This window comes from Carassius gibelio, chromosome A21 (genome assembly GCF_023724105.1).
Source record: "Carassius gibelio isolate Cgi1373 ecotype wild population from Czech Republic chromosome A21, carGib1.2-hapl.c, whole genome shotgun sequence".
In the NCBI taxonomy this organism is placed as follows: Eukaryota; Metazoa; Chordata; class Actinopteri; order Cypriniformes; family Cyprinidae; genus Carassius; species Carassius gibelio.
Window position 1 is genome coordinate 19245785 of NC_068391.1, and position 22446 is coordinate 19268230.

General features: G+C 36.5%; 1 protein-coding gene across 1 annotated transcript in view; it reads right to left on the minus strand.

Moving 5' to 3' along the window:
• The window catches only part of LOC127942327 (gamma-aminobutyric acid receptor subunit beta-4-like), a 57707-nt gene extending 38322 nt beyond the window's left edge, over positions 1-19385 (minus strand). The window contains exons 1-2 of the mRNA XM_052537995.1: positions 18741-19385; positions 16550-16644 (exon numbers count right to left, since the gene is read on the minus strand). Of these exons, the coding sequence (XP_052393955.1) occupies positions 16550-16644; positions 18741-18820 (175 nt within the window). The 5' untranslated portion in view covers positions 18821-19385. The remainder of the gene's footprint in view (positions 1-16549; positions 16645-18740) is intronic.
• Between the last annotated feature and the right edge of the window lie 3061 nt (positions 19386-22446).

Sequence of the window (22446 nt, forward strand, 5' to 3'; positions counted from 1 at the left end):
AGACTTCAAACCCACATCTCATTTAACTGGTCAATAAAAAAACGTATTGCATTGGTTTTTCTATTTATTATTATAAAGAACAATCAACCAATAAAGAGTGAGTGTATAAAGTATACAGTCTATAGGAGAAACGTAACATAGACACATGTAACTTAATCATAAGAATTTATTAGAGATGTGTCAAAGAGCAGTACCACAGTAGTCCAAATGACGATGCATTGCTGTTGCAGTCCCCTCTGGCAGAATATAATAGTAGTGTAAGGAGCAGGGCATAATTTAAGTTGTTAAACGCTGAAAATACTATCCCGATCCACTCCGTCAAGGCGCGCGTTGCTCATTCAAAACACGCATCACCGGAAACACGGCATGCCACAATCTCTGATGAAACTGACGAGAGTCAATGAGCATTTGGACTGCACAGAAACTGCACTTGTTAAAAATACAAATGACCTGCTTCTTGTGTCAGATCAAGGCTACATTTCATTACTAGTTTTACTTGATCTTAGTGCTGCGTTTGACACCATAGATCATGACATAGATCGATTACAAAACTATACAGGTATTTAAGGGCAGGCTCTAAGATTGTTTAGATCAACAGCAGCTATGCTAATGATGTCTCTATTGGTTTCTATGTTTTGCCATGGGATTAACATCCTGTGGTAACTAGGATTTACACAAGCTCCAGTCTGGATCCAGAACACCTGAGAAGAGATGATGCTGACCCTCAGAGGACCCCAGATGATGCTAACCCTGAATCAGCAAACAGAACCTACAAATATTGCTACAAGTGTGACTGCATCATATAATAATTGCTGTCTGGCTGACTACGTCTTGTATTCATTTTTCTTAAAAATCCTGTCATACGTGCACAAACTGACAGTCACCACTTATAAGCTACTACTAAATATTGTAGAAACGTAATTCTCTGTAAAGTTTATTTGTAACAATTTGTATTGTAAAAAGCGCTATACAAATAAACTTGAACTTAACTGAATTGAAGTTTGATATCGGTTTGTTATGGTGCCTCACACCAAGCATCACATGGATACAGGATTTAAATAAAAATAAAATACTTTCATGATCATTTTATTTAATGCTTGTGCATGGCAGCATACTAATAAAAATGATGTGCCCCCACTCTCTATTATAGATCAGTGTGTCCCCCATAGTAAACCAAATAAATATTACATGATAATGTTTAAATACTCTCTCTGTCTTTCTCTTTTTTTTTTTTTTTTTTGAAGTACGGATTATAAGATTATTTGTAGCAAGAATAATAATATAAAATGTAATAAAATTATAATTAAGTGCAGTTTAATGCACTTTTTAAATGATAATGTTTCATTCTGTTTTGACTTGCCATTTCATTTTAACAATACTACACATCATTAAAATGTGTGTGATCATTTAACCATTATCCTGCAATATTGTATTTATTTTGTTTATCATGGGTCACAAAATATGCTGCCAGATCTTAGCCTGATTTGGGCCACATATCACCTGACGGATCTGGGCCACACTCCTCAACAATCGGCCCTCATGTTGTTTGCCAGATCCCTGCCGAGCTGTCATTGCCACACATGGCCCAGCTCTGGCTGAAAGGGTACATGTCATTGCCGACAGGAGGCCAGCAGTGCCACCTTGAGGCCACATGTGGGCCAAGTCCGTTTGCTATGTGGGGAGTGCGCATTACTTAGTGCTTAAATCATGTAATGTCTGTTTCATTCAAACTGGCAACCAGAGGGCGCCCTCACGCAGAGACTCCACAAATGCATCACAGAAGTAATAGAACTCATGATGTTCCAGGAAATCCCTAATATGAATAAAGACCTCCAGCTATCACTGGTAATGAATAAAAGAAGATAGAAATGCTTGAACCGATTAAACATGAAGACAAGTAAACAAGTCACACATATATGGTTTATCTTTTTTCTTCAAGCCATCTTGGGTATTTTCATAATAATAAAGTAAATTTATAATCCAACGCTAATCAAGAGCATTAAGATGCAGTGTTCTTCAATAATTCAGTGATTTTCTCCATCATCCTATTCTGCTGCCATCTCTTGTTGTTGGATTGAAATATCATAGTAGGGAGTGCCAAACATGAAATATCAACCTTCTCCTGAAAGTCATTATATCATTTATGTTAAACATCTGACTCTTTCCTTAAAAAAAAGAAAGAAAAAAAAAGAAAAATCACACAAAGTTTTTAATGTTAAATGCCAAATGTTAGAATACTTTATGGGTTGAATTTCAAATGTTGCTCCATGCAAAATGTTATTTAAAATAACAATAATTAATAAACATAAAGCTACAAGATACACCAGTAGATGGTGGTAATGCACTATTTTGGCATGTGATATAATTAAAAGGCGCTGTTCCGCTTCAAATTGCCATAGAATTACTGGAACGATATTACCGGTAAATACAAAAATGTGCTGTTCACAAAGGCAACGACGTTCCTCTTCAGGGCCGGCCCGCGGCATAGGCGGTATAGGAAAATGCTAAGGGCGCCACTCATCCATAGGGGCGACAGAATGAGTGAACGAGTGAATTTTTTAATTTAATTTTATTTTATTTTTTTACATATATATATATTTTTTTTTTATAATAGGCTACTATTTAAAACCCATTAATTCGAAATACTACCAAATAAAGCAAAAAATAAATAAAAAAAAAAGCTCTTAAATCTTCCCCCACCCATCGAGTGCTTGAAGTGCGTCAGAAATAGAGTGCGTGCCCGACGCCGCATCCAATGTAGACAGCACTGCTTTTGTTAACACACAGCTCGTAGAAACGGGCCTGGCAGCTCGCGCCAGTTCTAGACACGGTGAAAGTTTCCTGATTGTGACGGAAGGCCGAATTTACATGACACATTATAAATGACAGTGCCAAAAAGAAGAGAAGAGGATAAAGACAGAGGTAAAGAGATGTAGTGAAAGAACAATTTATTGCATAGGAGTAAGATCCTATAATTTCATGGCAGTTATTTTTACCGAAAACTTAATGTTAGCAGTTGTTCTGAGTTCTGAGTTCTTGCCTAGGGCAGCAAATTGGTCAGGGCCGGCCCTGTTCCTCTTTTTACTGTTAAACAGAGGTGGGTAGTAACGAGTTACATTTACTTCGTTACATTTACTTGAGTAATTTTTCGGGGTAACTAATACTTTTCGGAGTATATTTAAAGGGGGGGGGGGGGGGGGGGGGGTGAAATGCTCGTTTTCACTCAATATCCTGTTAATCTTGAGTACCTATAGAGTAGTACTGCATCCTTCATAACTCCAAAAAGTCTTTAGTTTTATTATATTCATAAGAGAAAGATAGTCTGTACCGATTTTTCCCGGAAAAACACGAGTGCCTGGAGGCGTGATGTGTGGGCGGAGCTAAAGAATCACGAGCGCTAGTAGGCTTTTGGGTTGAGCGCGTCTGGAAGCTGTGACACCGTGAGGACAAAACCAACCAAAACAAACCATGGCTAATAGTCAGATTCAGCGTATATTTATGATCCAGAATCAGATCCAGAGGCTGAAATTGAACAAGAGCAGCATCAGCAATCAGTCTCTATGTGGTATGTACTGAAACTGTATATATTTGCTTAGCGGTTAAGTTCCACTTTGTCGTCTTTTTTTTTTTTTTAAGCTGTACATGTGGAAAGTGCAGTTTGATGACAACATCACATGTTGTTTACTTGATGTGCTTACGCGCCGATAGCTAAGTTAACAACACAGAGATATTTGAAGCAGTTTTACTCACCGCCTGTGGTTCCAACACACGATCGTGACCCTTTTTCGTTGGTATTGCATCATCCTTAAGAAATAAACGATATGCAAATCCATCGTCAAACTGGGCCTTGTTTGTAAAACAAGCATCTTCGAAATGCAGGGAACAAACACAAACACTTGCACAACTCCATTGATGCTCTGTAAAAATAAACTCCATCCACTGGTCCCTTAATGCTGTTTCTCTTTTGGTAATCTGTGCAGGGTTGTCTTGCCCTGGCAACCAAAAACACACTCCTTTTGTGACATTTCTGCTCTTCCGGCAGACGCGCCCTCAGGACCCATATAAGGAAATTCCGCTCCATCTAACGTCACACAGAGCCATACTCGAAAAACTTTCCGAAACTTTTGACAAACCGGAAGTAGTATTTTTGGAACAGAAATACTCCTTCAAACGTACAACTTAATTTTTGAAACTTTGTCCATGTTTAGCAAGGGAATCCAACTCTTTAACAGTGTAAAAAAACTCAGTATGCATGAAATAGCATTTCACCCCCCCTTTAAAGATGGGTACTTTATACTCTTACTTGAGTAATTGTTTTGGGAAAAATCTGTACATTTACTTCGTTACTGTGGGTGACACTCCTCTCGTTACTTTATCTTAATGCAATAAATGTTATGCTTCAGTTTATTCCAAACGCGCCGTCTACTTTTCTCTGGGCAATGAGCGATGCCCATTCGCAAATGATTCATTCTTTTGAGTCAATTCTGTTCAAAGGCTTGATCAAACCAATTGGCAAATGAGTGAATTGGTTCATGAATCAGCTTGAAGGAGTCGTTCAGTTCCCTGCCGCACGCTGAGGGTCTGAAGCGGTTCACTCAGAGTTGTAACGTATAAGAATATCAGCAGCGTCGAAAACGGGGCTATGGAATTGCACTGAATTGAAATCAAATCTGGAAAGGCTATTATTTGCTTGCGATGGAGATCCTTGTTAGATGAACGCGTGTGCTGTCTACTGTTTAACAGGTAATAAGTTGGGCTACATTCGATTACAGTACACGATATCACTGTGACATTAGTTTGTTGTACGTGGCTTATAAAAGAGGGGAGTCAAGTTGAATGCAGCTTCCAAAAGACAAAAAATAGCCGATTAAGATTTTATTAATTTTAATACAATCACACCGGTGCGGGTACGTTCAGCAAGTCATATCATCAGCTGCTAAATTCAGATCTGTGATCTCTTGCTGCTGGCGCTGAGCCAGAGACAGACTCGTTTTTACAGCGCTGCGCATTATAACCAATCACACACGATTCTGTTGAGCTTTTGAATGCAATGGCCAATCAGAGGTTTTCCAATTTCATCTCTGAAAGGCCGGTGCTTCCTTCACTCGCTCACTGACTGAATACCTCTTTCTGGCGAATTCTCTCATCAGAAACAACAAAGTGCAGATGTGTGTATGAATCTATAATTAAGATATTGATTTCACAGTGTTAACAGTTTCAGTGTTTTTGAGAGTGAATGAAATCTAGACTGTCAGTGAAAATAATCTTTAATAATGTAAATGTTATTTGCTCTCTTTCTGAACAATGAAAGATTAGTAGCAATATTTATATCACATTAACTTTCAATGTTAAATTCACATTTAATATAAAGTCAGTCTACTGTGTTCATCAGGTGATTGACCACCATGATGTACTGATTCTATCAGAAGCAGTTGTTCAGGACTATAAATCATGATACATTTACCACAGAAATTATTATTATTAATAATAATAATGATACCATAAATTAATGGTCAGTGACTGACCACTACCACCCATGCTGTTAAGACTTCAGCCCGATACTCCTGTTTTTAGAGTGTCTTAAGTCATCTAGTCTGACCTCATTGAGGCCAGTGTCTACAAAATGATTGTGTGTGTTAGCAGTTAGTGCAAACTATTTAAAGAATGTGCTGGTGTCCATGACAACTTAAACCTTAGGTGGGAGCAAACCCACTGCAGCAACATGATGTAATGTACTACATATCAGAGTATTTCAACTTGTTTCTGTTCTATGTTGTTGTCATACTGCTGCTACAGTAGGTGATTGCTCATTGGTTTGAATAAAAAAAGTCCACCCATAATTCTGATACCTAAATGTGGCTTGGTTGTCTCGTTCAGTTTGCATCTGTTAAACTGTTTTGCAAGTTTTATTGTCTGCCATGCAAAGTTTGCACGGTTTGAGGTATCATTCATGTGCCCTCAGTATTTTTTTTTGTCCTCATTAAAAAGGTTTGCTTTTTTTTTTGCTTTTTTAATATTTCTGTCACTTTTTTTTTCTTCTATGTAGAGCATGTTGCCTCAGGTGGACAGACATATTAAAGAGTTAATTCACCCAAAAATTTAAATTAAGCCATAAATCACATCCTAGGTGCATAAGACGTTCTTCTTTTAGATGAATCCAGTTGGAGTTATTTTAAACATAGTCTTTGATCTTTCAATCTGTTTGATGCCACTCAGTGGGTGTTGCAATGCATCTGTCCTTGAGAAGTTTAATAAAAAGTGCATTCATAAAAAAAGTGTCTCACATGACTCCAGGGGTGAGCAAAGGCCTCCTATTGAATTGATGAGTTTTTGTGAGAAAAATATCCATATTCAAAATGTAATAATCACTTTAATCTAGATTCCAGGGAAATTACTTATGAGGTCAGCTTTGAGCATGCGCCGCTCAGAAGTGATGCACGAGGAAACCCAGTGGAGAGATGAAATAAAACAATGGTCACTAATTAATAGTACAAAACGAGGATTTGTAAAGAAGAATGTCGAAGGATTTCGATATAAGCCAAAAGGAGAATGGTTTTAATTTGCTAAAGTAAGGAAACTTTACTTCCTTTGCACCTGTCATCAAACGTTGGTTTTCACGAGACTCACCGACGCATGCACAATGCTGACCCCATACTTCATGCTCCTGGCACTGCCTTCGTTTTACAACAGGGAGCGCAAGCTAGATTAAAGTTATTATTAAATTATCCGAATATGGATATTTTTCTTACAAATAAGCATTGATTCGCTACAGAAGGCCTTTGTTGATCCCCCGGAGCCGTGTGAGACACTTTTTCTTAATGGATGCGCATTTTGTTAAACTTCTCAAAGGCCAATGCAGTGCAACACCCGTTAAGTGGCATCAAACTGCTTGAAAGATCAAAGGCAATTTTTTAAATAACTCCAACTGGATTTGTATGAAAGAAGAAAGTCATATACACCTAGGATGACTTCAAGGTGAGGAATTTATGGGCTAATTTTCATTTTTGGGTGAACTAACCCTTTAAAGTAATTGTTCATCCCAAAATGAAGGTGGGTAAATGATCAAATAATTTTCATGTCATTCCAATTCCTGGATTTCTTCTTTGGAACAAAAAGGGAGATGATTGAAGAATGTGCCTCAAAATATCTTATTTTGTGTTCCACATAAAAAAGAAATGCAACCCAGGCTCATTGGAAAAAACACGATCATGGCGACATTTCTGCAAAATGATTTTATGTTGCGACACTTTCAAAGTGAAATATCCAGTGAGTAGCACTAAAAGCATGTTCAGTTTTATTCGAAAAAGATTAACAAGAATGTAGCAATGTTTTATTACATTGGTTGTTAGACATACTGCAGCAGTTTGAAAATGAAGTGTCCACCTACACTAAAGCTTAATCCATAACCAATAGTAATAACAAAAACAAATATGAGAAACACAACAAATCTGCTAAAGCAAAAATGATATTTTCAAGCGGATTTCAGGGGAAAACATAACTATTTTACGAGATGGCAATCTCACAATAATTGGTAAACGGGGAACTCTACAATTTCTTTATTAATCAGTAATCTGCCACTGTAATTGATATTCATGTGAAAATGAATAAAACCTGTTGGTGTTTTACGTGGGCACATGTTTTTTGTGCAAAATTGTAGGTAGGGGACTTGTTTTTCCAATTAGCCTATGTTGTATAAATTACACGAGGGTTAGGGTTAATTAAATGATGGCTTTTTTTTTCATTTATGGAAAAAATTAATAATGTCTGATGACAAATATAGCATTGAGTAATTGAGAACTTTGCCAAAAAAAAAAAAAAAACTTTAAGGTGTGGGGTTTGTTCAAATCACTAAGCCTAAGAATAAGCAATAGCAGTAGTGATGCTTGCCTTAGTAAACGCCACTAAAAATGAAGTTCACTTGCAGAGAACACCAATGCGTCTATGCGGTAACTCTGACCTGGTTTAATATCAAGATACATGGCAAAACTAAAGCCTAGAGTAGCCTCATTCTTGAGGGAAAACAGTCCATGTTCACATCTTTACAGATGTGTCGTCACCATTTCAAGCTTTGTTAATGGCGGGATCTGAGACCATAAAACCCATTTCAGAGGTGATGACAGCTAGATTTACTGTAAAATACTGTCCCCATAGTAAGGGGCTCAAACAGGAAGGCTAGGAGAGGGTTAGTAACCAAGTCCTCTCTTTTGCAATTATTGTGCGAAACATCTGCACAGCAGTTCCCATTTTCCTGACATTGGAGGAGTTCTGCTGCTGGCCAGTGAATCATTGAAACTGTACTTCATGTCCAAATCAAACAGCAGAAACCTGTTTGTCCCTTTTCCATTGTAAAGGAGCCCAGTGAATATGCTGTGACTTATAAGGAGGATAAACCATGCCTACTTAACTCGATGCAGTGCGGAAGCGCCTGGAAAAACCGCGAGCCTACATTGGAAATAACGAGCTTGAACGCGCAAAAGTCATTCCACTGGATGCAACAAATGCCTTGTTTGTAATGGGTTTTATTTGTTTTGCTGGGACACACATCATCACAGTATGGTAAGGGGTGTAACATTTCCATCACACATTTGAGGCATTCTGCCAATAACAGTGCACTGAATAGCTGGCCAATCAGTGTACACCTCACTTTTCAGAATGTTGAACTATGTAAAAAATCAACGTGTTTCAGAAAGGCGGGGCATAGAGGAGAAACAATAATTTACAGTATGTGAAAAAGAATGTTCTTTTTGAAACTTAAACCACATAAACACACAGAAAATAGTGTTCTTTTAAGCAAAGTCATATGACCCTTTAAAGACAGTGTACAGACATATACATCATCCCAGGTTAAAATTTATCCGAAGCTCCTTGCCCGTGACAGTTGCATGTAATGCACAGCAATGCATTAAGCTTGAAGGAGAAGTGTCAGCTTGTTCGTTCCATCAGAGTGACTACATATCATCAAACACACCCACATACACTGTTGTCTAGGGCCGGGGATAGTAAATCACACTGCTAACGAGATGGTCTGCCCTCTGGCTACTCTGCACTGCTATTTGTCTTTGGACTTAGCAACCATTTGGATTATATATCGGCCCTGTGATGTACATGTACATGTTAGTTGTGGTGCCACATAGCACCACAACTGTTTGAATCTACAGAAAATAGTAGAAGCACCATTAATCTAATGTGATTCCATGCTTTTCATCCTTGCTGTTTGAAATGTTTATGATTCAATTTTGTTAAGGCTTTTGAGTTTTTGAAATTAGGTATTGTCTCTGCATTATTATACCAAGAAGCTATACATGCTTTATAAATGTTTTCTATTTCATATTTATTTCATAGTTATAGCACATCTGATAATTTCTTTGACATTTCTCCAAATTCCAAGTGAATAAACAAAGTGTTGATATAACAAAAACTTTAAAACATTGCCAATAGTACTGAAATTGGAAGAGACACTGATAAACCAGCACAGGAAAAACACTTACAGCTACAATTTACAGGCCACTGCTTTTTATTAGATTCCCTGCAGTCCATGGGGGCAACTTACATCTTGGGCAAAATGGTAAGCTCCTCAGTGATAATGTAATTAGCGGCCTTCAGTTCATAGTTTCATTTCAGTGGTCACTCTCTTAGGCTGCAGGCCTTATTCCTCAGGGAGCAGGACACCCATCTTTTTCATATGAAGCTGAAGTACCAATGAGACAAAGAGAGGGAATCTAGCATACTGTGAATGACTGTAATCTGATGTGGGTTTTATATCTTATATCCACATATTAAAGGTGGCACAGCATATTTGAATAAACAAAAGCAAATGAAATTTAAGAGCTACAGTAGATGGATTGTCATGACATAACTTCAGTTTTGGTCTGTTCATCAGACAGAGATATCATATAACTTTTAAAGACCTGGAACATGATGCATAAGTCTTTTGGACTGCTTTTAAAACAATTTAAAGAACAGTTATTTTGGATGTATTTCATAATATGCGAAAAGGTAATATATTTGAAATGTACTACATTGCAAATTTATCATTAAAAATGAGCATGCAAGTTTGAATAGAAATGACTTTAAAGTATATTTTAGTTTAATGTAAATGCTTGTCACTGCATCAAAAGTACAATTGAACCATTTCAAAGAGAGAAGTAATTATGAAATTACATATAAAGATGTACTTAGGTCCTCCTTAATTGGGTACAAAAGCACACTTAAGTAATGTAACTAATTGCATTTAAAATAAACTTTAAAATAAATGTACTGCATATTAAAAAAAAACATAACATATCAATTATAAATAGTGCATGTAGCAAATTAGCGAATTAGCTAAAAAAGGGAAATGTACATAATTACAATTAATTATTATAGTAGAAACTGTAGTAGAAGTAATATAACCATCAACTAATCTGTTGTGAACATTCAGTGTAATTTTATATCAACTCTAAGAAATTATATTTTCGTGGCCACAGAAAATAACTTTCTTCCAGTACTAGTGAATTAGAGCATGTAACAAGATGTAACAAGGCTCATAAAAGAGGTCAGTGAGCCAATGCTGACTTATACTTTTGGAGGGAAAGTTTACGACTCTTTTCCTTTAAACATGGTATTTAGCATATGTAACTGGATTGGGGGCTGATGCAAAAACTATTAAATAATCTTAGAACACTAATATGTTGCATAGGTATCAACCTATACTATACATTCTCATCTAGATAACCAAAACACACATTCAGATACTAAATATGGTATAGGTGAGGTTACATTTACTAGTGGTTCTATCATAAGCACACACAAAACAGTATACAATACAAAATAATCTATACAAGACAGCAATAATCACACACACACACACACACACACACCGACTTGGGGATATGCATTTAATTCACAGAAAAGTCTGGCTATGAATTCATGAAATAAGTCCTTTCCTATGTGTCTGTTTCAAAGTGACTTTCAGTGGGCTGAGGTCAATCCCATTGGGCCATAAAAGCTATGTTATCAGGCTGAGGTGTCCTGACTGCCATGGTGACCACCAGTGTCCTAGGTGGTCATTTACAGACAGCTAGATTGGGGTCTGTTGGATTATTTATTAAATATAACAAATAACAACGTGTCTGATTTGTCCATCCATTACATACATTTGCAATCAACATGCAATTAGTGCAAGGGCAAGAAAACATAACAATCATTTTGCACTTACATCTATTTTTTAAAAGCTTATTATTTCTGTATTATTTTGTGTAAAAATCACTCTTTTAAAAAAATATTCAAAAACTGTAATCTTTCCCACAAGGGATTCTTGGGAGGTTTGTATTGCATCTGTAGCACTGCTGTTGGCATTAACAGTGGCCTTGTCACTAAATCAGAGAAATGTGGTTAATTGAGAGATACGCACTTTCAATCTGAATCTTTCTGTGCAGGCAGATTGTAATAGGAATCTCAGTCAAACCATCCTCTGATTCAGACAAACAGACAGGAGCCTGTTCTGTCAGAATGCCCTGTGTGTGGGTGGCTGTATGTCTGGAGGGGTGCCGGGAAGCATGAACTGCTTATGTAATGTAAACACACACAGGTAAATGTTGTGTTGATGTTCACACATATATATATAGAGATGAGAGAGAAATATGACCCTGCTATGTGAGAGTGAATGTAAACGTGTTGAATTTTTTAACAAATAATGCTTTTGTATATAACAAATTTACATGCTGTAAATACTATAAATACCTTATATACCTCTTCACACTAATTATTATTTATATTATTAACTGTATAGATGGATTGATGGATGGATAGATGGATGGCTTTTTGGAAAGGTAGTGATCTTACTTATCACTTGCAGTAATAACTAATCAGACTAATTACATTATTTTACAAATAGCACTGCGATATCCTGTTTTAATGTCAAATTGCATTGAAAACACAGTTAATTACAATTAATCAAAATTCATTATTAATATTCTAATAATATTTTAGAAAATTGAGGTTCATGTCTGAGCAATTTTATTTCCATAGCGTGAATATAAAAGATAACTATGATGTAAGAAAAGAAAAAAAAAAAGTTGTTGATTTATGGCCTCGGGTGTGACATGTTGCGTATCTAGGCAACTGTATTCATGTTCCATTCTGTTGATTAAACTTTCAGCAGTTTTTTTTTTTTCTTTTTCTTTTTATGAGCAGCACATAAACAGGCTCCGGCGACATAGACATCATTCATACATTCATAGACTGAACCAGACATGAGAACATGTAGGTATTTTTTGTTAGAGAGGATGACTTGAAATGAGAAACAGCAATCTTGTAAATGCAAAGTCTTCAGAGACCTTCAGAGGCTGTCCTGATTATTGAGGATGTAAATAAGGCAAGGACTGACTGTAATTATTCCACTGTGTTCCTCTATTAGACAATGGGGAATTCTGTTTCATCGCAAAATGATCTTTTTTTTTTTTTTTTTAGCAGATTATTCATAAGTGATCATGTACAGCAGGTCACAAGCCAAAGATTTACCCAGACATGGTGATCAGGATTTGCAGCAGGTTTGGTTTCACTCTAAAGAAGGTTTTTTTTTTTTTTCACAATAATAGCCAGCCAATTGTATACAGCTGCTTACCTAATGAAGAAAAAAAAAACAAACAAAAAAAAAAAAACTTTTTGGCAGATGCTAATTAAAATCACTCCACACACCATTGTCTAGTTCCTCTCCCATTTCCAATTGCATATTGGCTAGGAGATGCATTTATTTCAAAGTAAATGAAAGAAATGTGATTAATGATGTTCCTAACAGATATTTAATTGCTCTAGAATTGAAATTGGATCTGATCAGCAGGTTACATTTTGGGACCTAACCAAAATGGTTAAGGTTAGGTCCCAATAAAGCAGCATCCACTGTATGGTTTTAATTTCTATATAATATACTAAAGCTGTAGTGTGCTTATCCCTTATGAAAAAAAAAAAATAGATCAAATAAAGTATTTTCTTTTTTTAATTCAATGAAAAGTGAAAAAGTGACAGTGAAAGTGACATGACATTCGGCCAAGTATGGTGACCCATACTCAGAATTTGTGCTCTGCATTTAACCCATCCGAAGTGCACACACACAGAGCAGTGAACACACACACACACACACTGTGAGCACACACCCAGAGCAGTGGGCTACCATTTATGCTGCGGCGCCCGGGGAGCAGTTGGGGGTTCGATGCCTTGCTCAAGGGCACCTAAGTCATGGTATTGAAGGTGGAGAGAGAGCTGTACATGCACTCCCCCCACCCACAATTCCTGCCGGCCCGGGACTCCAACTCACAACCTTTCGATTGCAAGTTCGACTCTCTAACCATTAGGCCACGACTTACCCTAATAATAACAATAATGATAATAATAATAATAATGATAATAACAACAACAACAACAATAATAAAGATTATAAAAAATATAAAGCTTAAATCCAGTGACAATCAAACCATTCATCATATCGAATCCTTGAAATGTCTCTGAAAAATTAAATGGGACAACAGTATCTCATGAGGAATGATTATGATGATGATTACAAGTAGATATACAACTACTAGCATATTTCACCCTAAACATCAGCATCAAATATGGATTCATCAATGTTTTTAAAGACATATCCCACTCAAACATAAAATGCAATCTGAATTCTGATTAGACCTTACACCACATCGGGCTATTTGTTGAGAACAGGAGCCAAAGCCAGTAACCACAGTACAAACACTAGGGGAAACAGCATCGAGTGTAAAGCAAGGCTGAATAAAATGACTCATCATCTACTGCTGCTGAAACAATGAACACGAACAGGGTGAGGATGTTAGAATCTTATACAGTACATGTTTAGTCTCAGCCTCACACAGCCACCCATAGAATATTTAATGGTATTTCGGAGAAATGCTAATAATTAGGGCTGTTGATTTAACACACGAATCTAATAAATCAGTAATGGGGAACAAATGCATAATAATTTTTTAACGCAATTAACACACACGCCCCATATGTATGTCATCTTACATTTCATGAGGTCTGTTTGAGTTGAAGTGTTGTTGGGCAGACCATTCAGTGTTTGACATCAAAGTAATGAAAAGCTTTCTGGTCGTGGTACTTTGATGTCATAGTCCAATCAGTCTGCGCTTCAAGTTGAACACATCCTTACAAACTCAAGATATTAAGGAAGTTTTTGTCTCTTATATTTCTATTATATAACACAAGCAACGAGTGCAATATTGCTAAGCACAAATGTGATATTGATTTTGTACAACAGTGTAGTAAATAAGAACTTGATATTTAGTTATTTTTTTTACACACAATATTGTCTGTTTTGCTCAGTTTTTGTACAAATATTGTACAACCTCCGGGCAAAACACAGTTTCTGAATGAAACAGCGTTTTGACCGAATCGAGTAAATCAATAACTCAATAGCCCATTCATAAAGAGAGACACTTTATTCCTAAAGGACTCATCTATTTAAACTAATAAAAAATGAAATTGTGAATTTCTAAATGAGCATAAAATTGAAACTTTATGTGTTTGAGACAAACAGAAGTAAATTATGTGAAGCTTTGTTTTCTATTTAATAATAAGTGCATTTATAACATTTGGAAAGACAAAATCTACATATCAAGTCTGCTAAATAGCATGGAAATGTAAAGAAATGTGCAACCTTAACTGTGTCGACAAATTGCAGATATTTCATAGCATTCAAATGTTTTGCACTGCAATACCGCACACTAAAGTTGTGTAACTATGCTCGCATGCGTAAGTAGACTTTGCATTCATGTGTTGGTGCGATTTGAGGGGTGCGCACATACACAAATACACAACGACCAAACCCCGCAGCTATCGCTCTAGCCGACCAGAGAGATGAAGCTCTTTTAGGATGACCTGGTTTCTCAACCACCTAACTGGCCTCTTTCTTTCTCTCCATCACTATCCTCTCTGCCCTCTTCACCCCCCGCCCCCATCTCTCTCTCTCGCTCTCTCTCTCTCTTTGCTGGCTATGACATAGCTGTGGTCTGTGTCCAATTAAAATGCATGGCGTTCCAAAGCTGAAGTTGGTCAGCAGTTGTGTCAGGAGACTTGGGCTCTGACTGATGATGGAATTATCAGGATGTGATAGACTACAGTTCCCTGGTGTGTATCAGAGCGGATGCTGCTCCCAATACAAGTGAGCAGCGCTGCAGGGTAACTGACCTCACATCAGTGCTCTGTGGAGGGGCCATCACTGCTGAAGAAATGACTGAAAATTCTGCGTGTGTTGTACACTGTGCTGAAAAGAAGAGCTGGGTAGTAACTGATTATATGTAATCTGGATTACGTAATCATATTCCAAAAAATTCAGTTATTTAATTTGATTACTTCTTAAATTACTTGGAATCACACTGCAGTTTATTGATTGCATATCCACACAACAGCAATTAACTAGCAGTAAGCATAAAATATTTTGTAAGTGTTTTATTTTGATTGACGTTATAAAATTATTTATTTTCATTTCAGATTTGTTTTGTTTTAATTTTTAGCAATTTGGGAAACCCTGACATAATGTAATGTATACAAGAAATGTATAATATTTGCTTACTCTTTGTATTTTTATGTACAAGATTATCCTATTTATCAGTGTGATAAACAACTTAACCTAAAAGTAATTTAAAAGTTGTCAGATTATATTACCTAAAATGTGTAACGTAATGGATTATGTTACTAACTACATTTTTTGTCACGTAATATGGAATCAGTAACAAACTACAATTCGTAAGTAATCTACCCAATCTATCTTTATTGAAGAGAACATAGAACGTGTTAATGATCTCAAATTGGTCATTGTTTTCTAAAATACTGTAAATCAGACAACAATGCAGCACCGACTTTATATCGGACTTGACATTTCTACCAACAAATACAAAAATACAAAAAATCAGCTATGGTAAAAACATAAATACATTCTGAGAGAATCTACATATGTGATATTTGAATACAGCTGAACTGAAGAGTATTCTGTAGCAAATGTACAGTCTTTTTGCAATATCAGCGGACAAACAGAAGGCTTGTGATAAATAGCTGAACAAGCTGACTTCTGGGTGTGGTGAAACAAAATTTCCCCCGACTTTGTGTTTCTAAAAGCATCTTGTTGTCCTTCAACAATGTAAACGTGTGCAGAAATATGGACCATGAGCAGCAACCTAAAACGGTGTGCTCAGCCTTTGTGAAACTGTACCAACACAACTTTTCACAGGGGACGGGAGGTTACAGTACAGCATAGTGCCTTTCCATCTCAAACAGCCCTTTGTTTTCTTTCAGTACCTCCTAACCTTGAGATTGATGCTATTAAATAATAAGACATTTCAGCAATTTCTAAAAAAATGCATGCCTTCATACATTCACTTTAACATTGAGTCTTCACATGAGACCACAAGTAACATACAACACTGCATTGCGTGATTATGTACATACTGCATCAGTCAATGATAATGTTTATCACTGTACTCCAGATAAGTAACCTTTTCTACAGTGTCTGGTGAGTATATGATTTCTAATAAAGAATCATGTGTACCTCCGAAGTCTGGCCGAAGACGGATGTCATACCCCTTCAGCAGTTTGTCCACTGTCGTCTTGGCCAAAGATATTCCGCTAATTCCGGTAGAGGTGCTGCAGGAGAAAGAAATGAGAGAACTTTTTGTTAAAAGCAAACTATACCACGTGCAGCTAATTTGTCAATTCATGTGATTTGATTAAATGAGTTTTTATTGATGATTTTATTGCACTGCATTTTGTATTTATTCAGATTTTCTTTTTCTTGAATGTTGCCAATACGATGAGGCTTATCTCAAGATCAATATAACCACCACATAATAATTAACATCAATCTTTGGGATTGAGCAATTCATGGCTTTTTTTCAGGGCATATGTTATTGAAAGTGCCATTTAATCTAAAAAAGTAACACCTACAAAAAGCACACTTCACAAAAATGTACGACTGTGTCATTTTTCTGAATAACAAAAACCTTAAAAGCATAATATTTTCAGCAATCAACAGAGGGTGGTCAGTTCAACATGCAACTTTGACGACTGGTATGACTGGGTTTATCTGGTTCAAACATGCAGTCTACAGCCAGGGTTTTCAACCCGGGGTCCAGGGACCCCTGAGGCTCTGTGAACAGATGGGTTGATGCATAACATATTCCTTTTCTTCACCAACATCAAGCATTTAGGATAAAATGTTTAGATGAAATTGTAGACAGTTTTACCACTTTGTCCTAACTATATATATATATATATATATATATATATATATATATATATATATATATATATATATATATATATATATATATATATATATATATATATATATATATATATATATATTATGGTTATGTTGTATGACAATTTATTTTTTAAAGTGCAAAAATTCAGTCTCAGTTACTATGAGGTCATTAAAACTGTATGCCTATTAATTAATACATAAAATAGTTATAAATGCAGAAAAGAATGTTACAGAGCAGGACATATCAGCTTATAAAATTACATCGTTACCTGTAAATATAGAAACGTATTATTTATATGTGTTTGTTTAATAATGTATTAGAGTTATTTATAAATGTAATAATAATACTAATACTACTACTAATAATAATAATAATAAATGGCATTGGGTTTTAAGCCTCCACTGTTGATTTCATGTTTTCACTGACTAATCATAAATAAACGAGTGTGAGTATAGGCAGCGATGTTTAAAGTATAATCAGGCTTGTCATTCGTCTTACAGGTGTTCCACAACACAGTAAGACATGGAGAAAGGGTATGTGCATTCGGCCTCTGAGGCTTCAAAGCCACGTCGCATCTCAATGATCACCAGTGAACACATGTCATTAACCATTATTGACTGATAGGCGTCGTCGTTTTTATTCTTATTGGCTGAGTGATGATGGATCTCTCCTAACGCCAGCGACATGATGGCATGGGTGGGGGTGGATCAGAAGAAAGCACTGATCTTTCGTATTTCACTCAATGGACCATTCCATAAAAAAATATTAAAATAATAAATTTATATATATATATATATATATATATATATATATATATATATATATATAAATAAATAAATAAATAATTATTGGTTAAAGATGTTGGCAAACGATGTTTAAAATAAATAAATAAATCGTTAGTGTTGCTACAACATATTGATTATACGAGATTCAAAACACAGCTTTATGACCTGATTTAATTGATGCCAGAATACTGAGTTGTCACTGATAAATCACAAGCCCGAGTGGATGTAGAATTTGGTTCGAAAAATGGTTATATATATATATATACACTAATTATTCTTATTTAATTAGTTTACTGTTTAACTGAACAGGGATTTTAAAAAGGGAATAATGACACAACGACAATATAAATAGTATGACGAATTATAAATAAACAAATAGCCTATGTTTGGTTTTCAATAGGCCTATATGCGCTGTAGAATCGATGAGAGCATGTTTCTTACACATATGATTTCTCTCTAACCCCCCCCCCCCCCCCCCCCCCACACACACACACTCTCAAATACTGCTCACACATACACAATCAGATTTGACTTATTCATATAAAAAGAAAACAACAAAGTGGCATAGAACATTAAGAATTATGCCATTATTCCCTATCTGTCTATCATCTGGGTGTCTATTAGAATTTGACGGACACGTGGGCTCATTTATTTAATCAGTCATAATTTCCAATATTCATCATTTTCTTACCTTTGTGCAAAGCAGACAAAGGACAAGGCCGCCAGAGCAGAAACAATTCCACATAATTTGTCTTCTTGAGGACCCAACATTTCCACAAATCCGTTTATTCAGTTTCAGTAATCCAACCGTCCGTGATCCAAACTGATGTCGAAAAAAAATATTAAGAAAGAAAGAAAGAAAGAAAGAAAGAAAGAAAGAAAGAAAATCCAACAGAAGGGGATGGGAGAAAAAAAGAAAAGAAAAGAAAAGAAAAGCCAAATGAATGACTGAAATCAAAGCATCAATGCACACATGTGTGATGGCCCCATGGAGAAAAAAGGAGAAAATGAACAAGAAAAGAAAAAAAAACAAACAAACAAAAAATGAATATAAAATTAAAAAAGAGGGAAAAGACAAAGAACAAATATGTAATTGGTCCCAGCTGTTATAAATCAGCTATGGAAATCCGTGCAGGTCAGAGACCCCCTCGATCAACACTAGAAGATCAGACATCTCTCAGCTTCGGCAGGACTTCTGAAAAAAAAAGTGCTCGAAAGTCTTCTTCAACCAAACCATGGATGAAAAATAAAAATAAAGATATGATTATGAAAAAAGAAAAAAAAGGAAGAGTATCAGTCTCCTTCTACACCTGTCGTCGCAGTTTCCAGGTCCAAAGCTGTGGACAAGCCATGGCTCCAGTGATGCTCCTTCAAAGAGGGGGTGCTCCACAGTATGTGGTATTTTTATTTATTTCCCCCCTCAGCTATAAAGGTTGGAGGTGGGGGGAAAATGAAATCTGCATCCCCTACTGCTGATGGTAGAGATGTTCCTCTCGAAGTCACAGGGGAGAAAAAAAGCACATGTCAAGAAATACAGCAGTAAAATCTGATGCAGACGTCAGAGCTTGTAGTCCATAGTACAACCGTATATGAAGCAGACGCAAAAAAAAAAAAAAAAAAAAAAAACGCGATATGTGTATGTATCACAATAAAACGATTGCAGATGTCCAAGATTTGTCTAGCCTATTGGAAAAAGCCTCCTTATCTCTCGATTGAATCCCCGAGCATGTTCCTGCTCCTGTTCAGAGCAAATGATGACACACTTCAATTGCAATAACACCTCCAGGAACCGAGAAAATAATCAAGTCTGGAACAAAAATCTCCGACGCACACGCTTGGATTTCAAAACAAGAGAAAAGTACATTGTCCTTTTTTAAATGTGCGGAATAAAATGCAGGTGATTGTTGAAAAAAATAAAAGCGGAAGCGAACTAAAGAGGAAAGGCAGTCTGTCCACGCGCTTGTCTAGCGGAGGAATGATGCCTGTACTTGTCGGCTCGCGAGCTGCAACCTATTAACATGCTGCGAGAGTATCCCGGTGCATTTTCATTCTTTCACTTTTCCACATTCTTCAGCTCAATACACCCTCAAGAACACAATGGGTGGATAAAATCACCATTTGGAATCACAGCCGCTCTTTGCATGCGCTAAAATGCAGTTTGAAATCTCGGATCAAGGTTAATGATCAAATTAAATTATAAAAATGATTGTGCATACTACACAGACACATAAGAGGTGTGATTTCTTTTCCATGTATTTTTACTCAGAGGATAAGGGATGCAGGCATTTGCTGTCTAGTTGCTAGGCAACCATGCTAGCAGTGATGCAGAGCAGCAGTGTTTCCATGGCACATTTAAAGCTTCTCTGTTGCATCTCCTGGACATGAGGGCCTCAGTGGTGATGTGGGCATCCTCGACACCCAGTTAGCTCCTTGATGGTCCCCACTGAAACATGAGGAATAGGTATGTGAAGGGCAGAGACAGATGGCTGTCAGCACTATCTGCAAAGTTCAGCTGCACTTTACAAGATTAGTTTAATGAGGCATTACAAGCCATATAAGTAACAGCCCCTGATTTTACATTATATGTTTACTGGGTGTAATGTGGAGTGGATTCAGATGTGTGGTCGTCAGTGGTCTTGGGTATATGGAATCTTGATGAACTGCCATATATGATAATTGTCTTACTATTGATCACAAATCTATTAAATACTTCTGCTGGGCTGTCCATTTCTGCCCAATAAGATGTCCCTGTGCCGAAGACTATGTCTGAAGAGGAATTTCAGGACCATGGACAGGGTGGTCTGAGGAAGAGTGTGTTCAGAACCACGGACAAGGGTTTGGATGTAAAGCTAAATACTCAATACTCAAAAAACACACACTGTTTTGTCTTTGTTTTCATTTCAGAACAGTCCCCAAAAATCCATATGGTTTGTGGGCATGTTCAAAACACAGTAGTCAGAGTACATGCCCAAAATAGATGGAGTACACATGTTCTGGATACACAAAACAAGCTTCCTTGTCTTTTAGAACTAGTCTTCTGCTTATGTTCCATGTTATTCACTTGGACAGTCCATTGTTGTTGTACTTACTGTTCTGGAGAGGAAATTCCAGTGGGAGAAATGGGTGAAGCAACCTTTCGCTTTCATAAACTGAAACATAAAATACTGCATATCATTCCATCCATCATGGCAAACTTAACAATTCAAACTATATGTTGTTGTTGTGACAGCTAACTAGGTAAACTAATAGTTGTGTCTTGATTTTAAACATCCAACAAAATACAAAATTCTGCTTTAAATAAATACATTCCTACCTTTTGTTTGTCTCTAGATACAATTCAAAATTGTTGCATCATCATATGGTCATCCTTGGTAGAGCTATGATCACCAACATGCACATGTGTTTTACAATGAATATGCATTAGTCAGCCTCTGTGTTTAAAAGATACGGAGCAAATGTATCATGTGATTACCTAATGGAGTCATGTTTGTACAAGTAAAGTCCTGCTAATCCCATAGACCCAAGGGTCGATTGAGCCTTCACTGATACAAGTGCTTTCTCTGGTAAAATTGTGAAAAACCTGACACACCTCTTTCAAGTGCATGTAGAGAATAAGAAGGTCATTAAGATACATTGCCTGGTTGCTTTTATGTTTCACCCTCTATTCAACCTCGGGTTGGATGCATGACATCTTTACAGTCATCTCATTAATGTAAGGTACTTTAGTGAGTGCTCCAGGCTGTCCGAATGCCATAAGATGCTTTAATGAATAAGAATGACAGCTATGATATTAAACACCACTGGGATAATGACAATGGAAATGACAGTGCTCCTTTGACATTACTGTATGCGTAGTTATTTGAATCTAAATTGCTTTACAGTTAAGCAATAGAAGAAACATGGCTGCAGGCACAAGAGACCAAGATTTCTGATGCCTTTATTTAATTATTTATTTTATTCAAATTGGATTTTATTTTATTGTAAAAGCAACTGAAGTCAGTTTCAGCTGAATGATGATCCTCACTGTCAACGTCTTCAGAATCTTTAGCACCGCATGCTATACACGCACACACACACACACACACGCACACACGGAGGCACGCACGCACACACACACACACACACACACACACACTTTCATCATTTATGATGACGCAAGTCACAGGACAGAACTTAAAAACTCCAGCTACAAATCTCCAAACTATACAATATTAAAATTATTTTTACTACTACTACTACTAATAATAATAATAATGGGGGTGGGGGAGGGCTGGATTCTCCTGACCAAAAGTGTTCATGGAACACCCAGCTGTTCTTTCTACAAAAATCATTAATTCAATTCAATTCAATTCAAGTTTATTTGTATAGCGCTTTTTACAATGCAAATCGTTACAAAG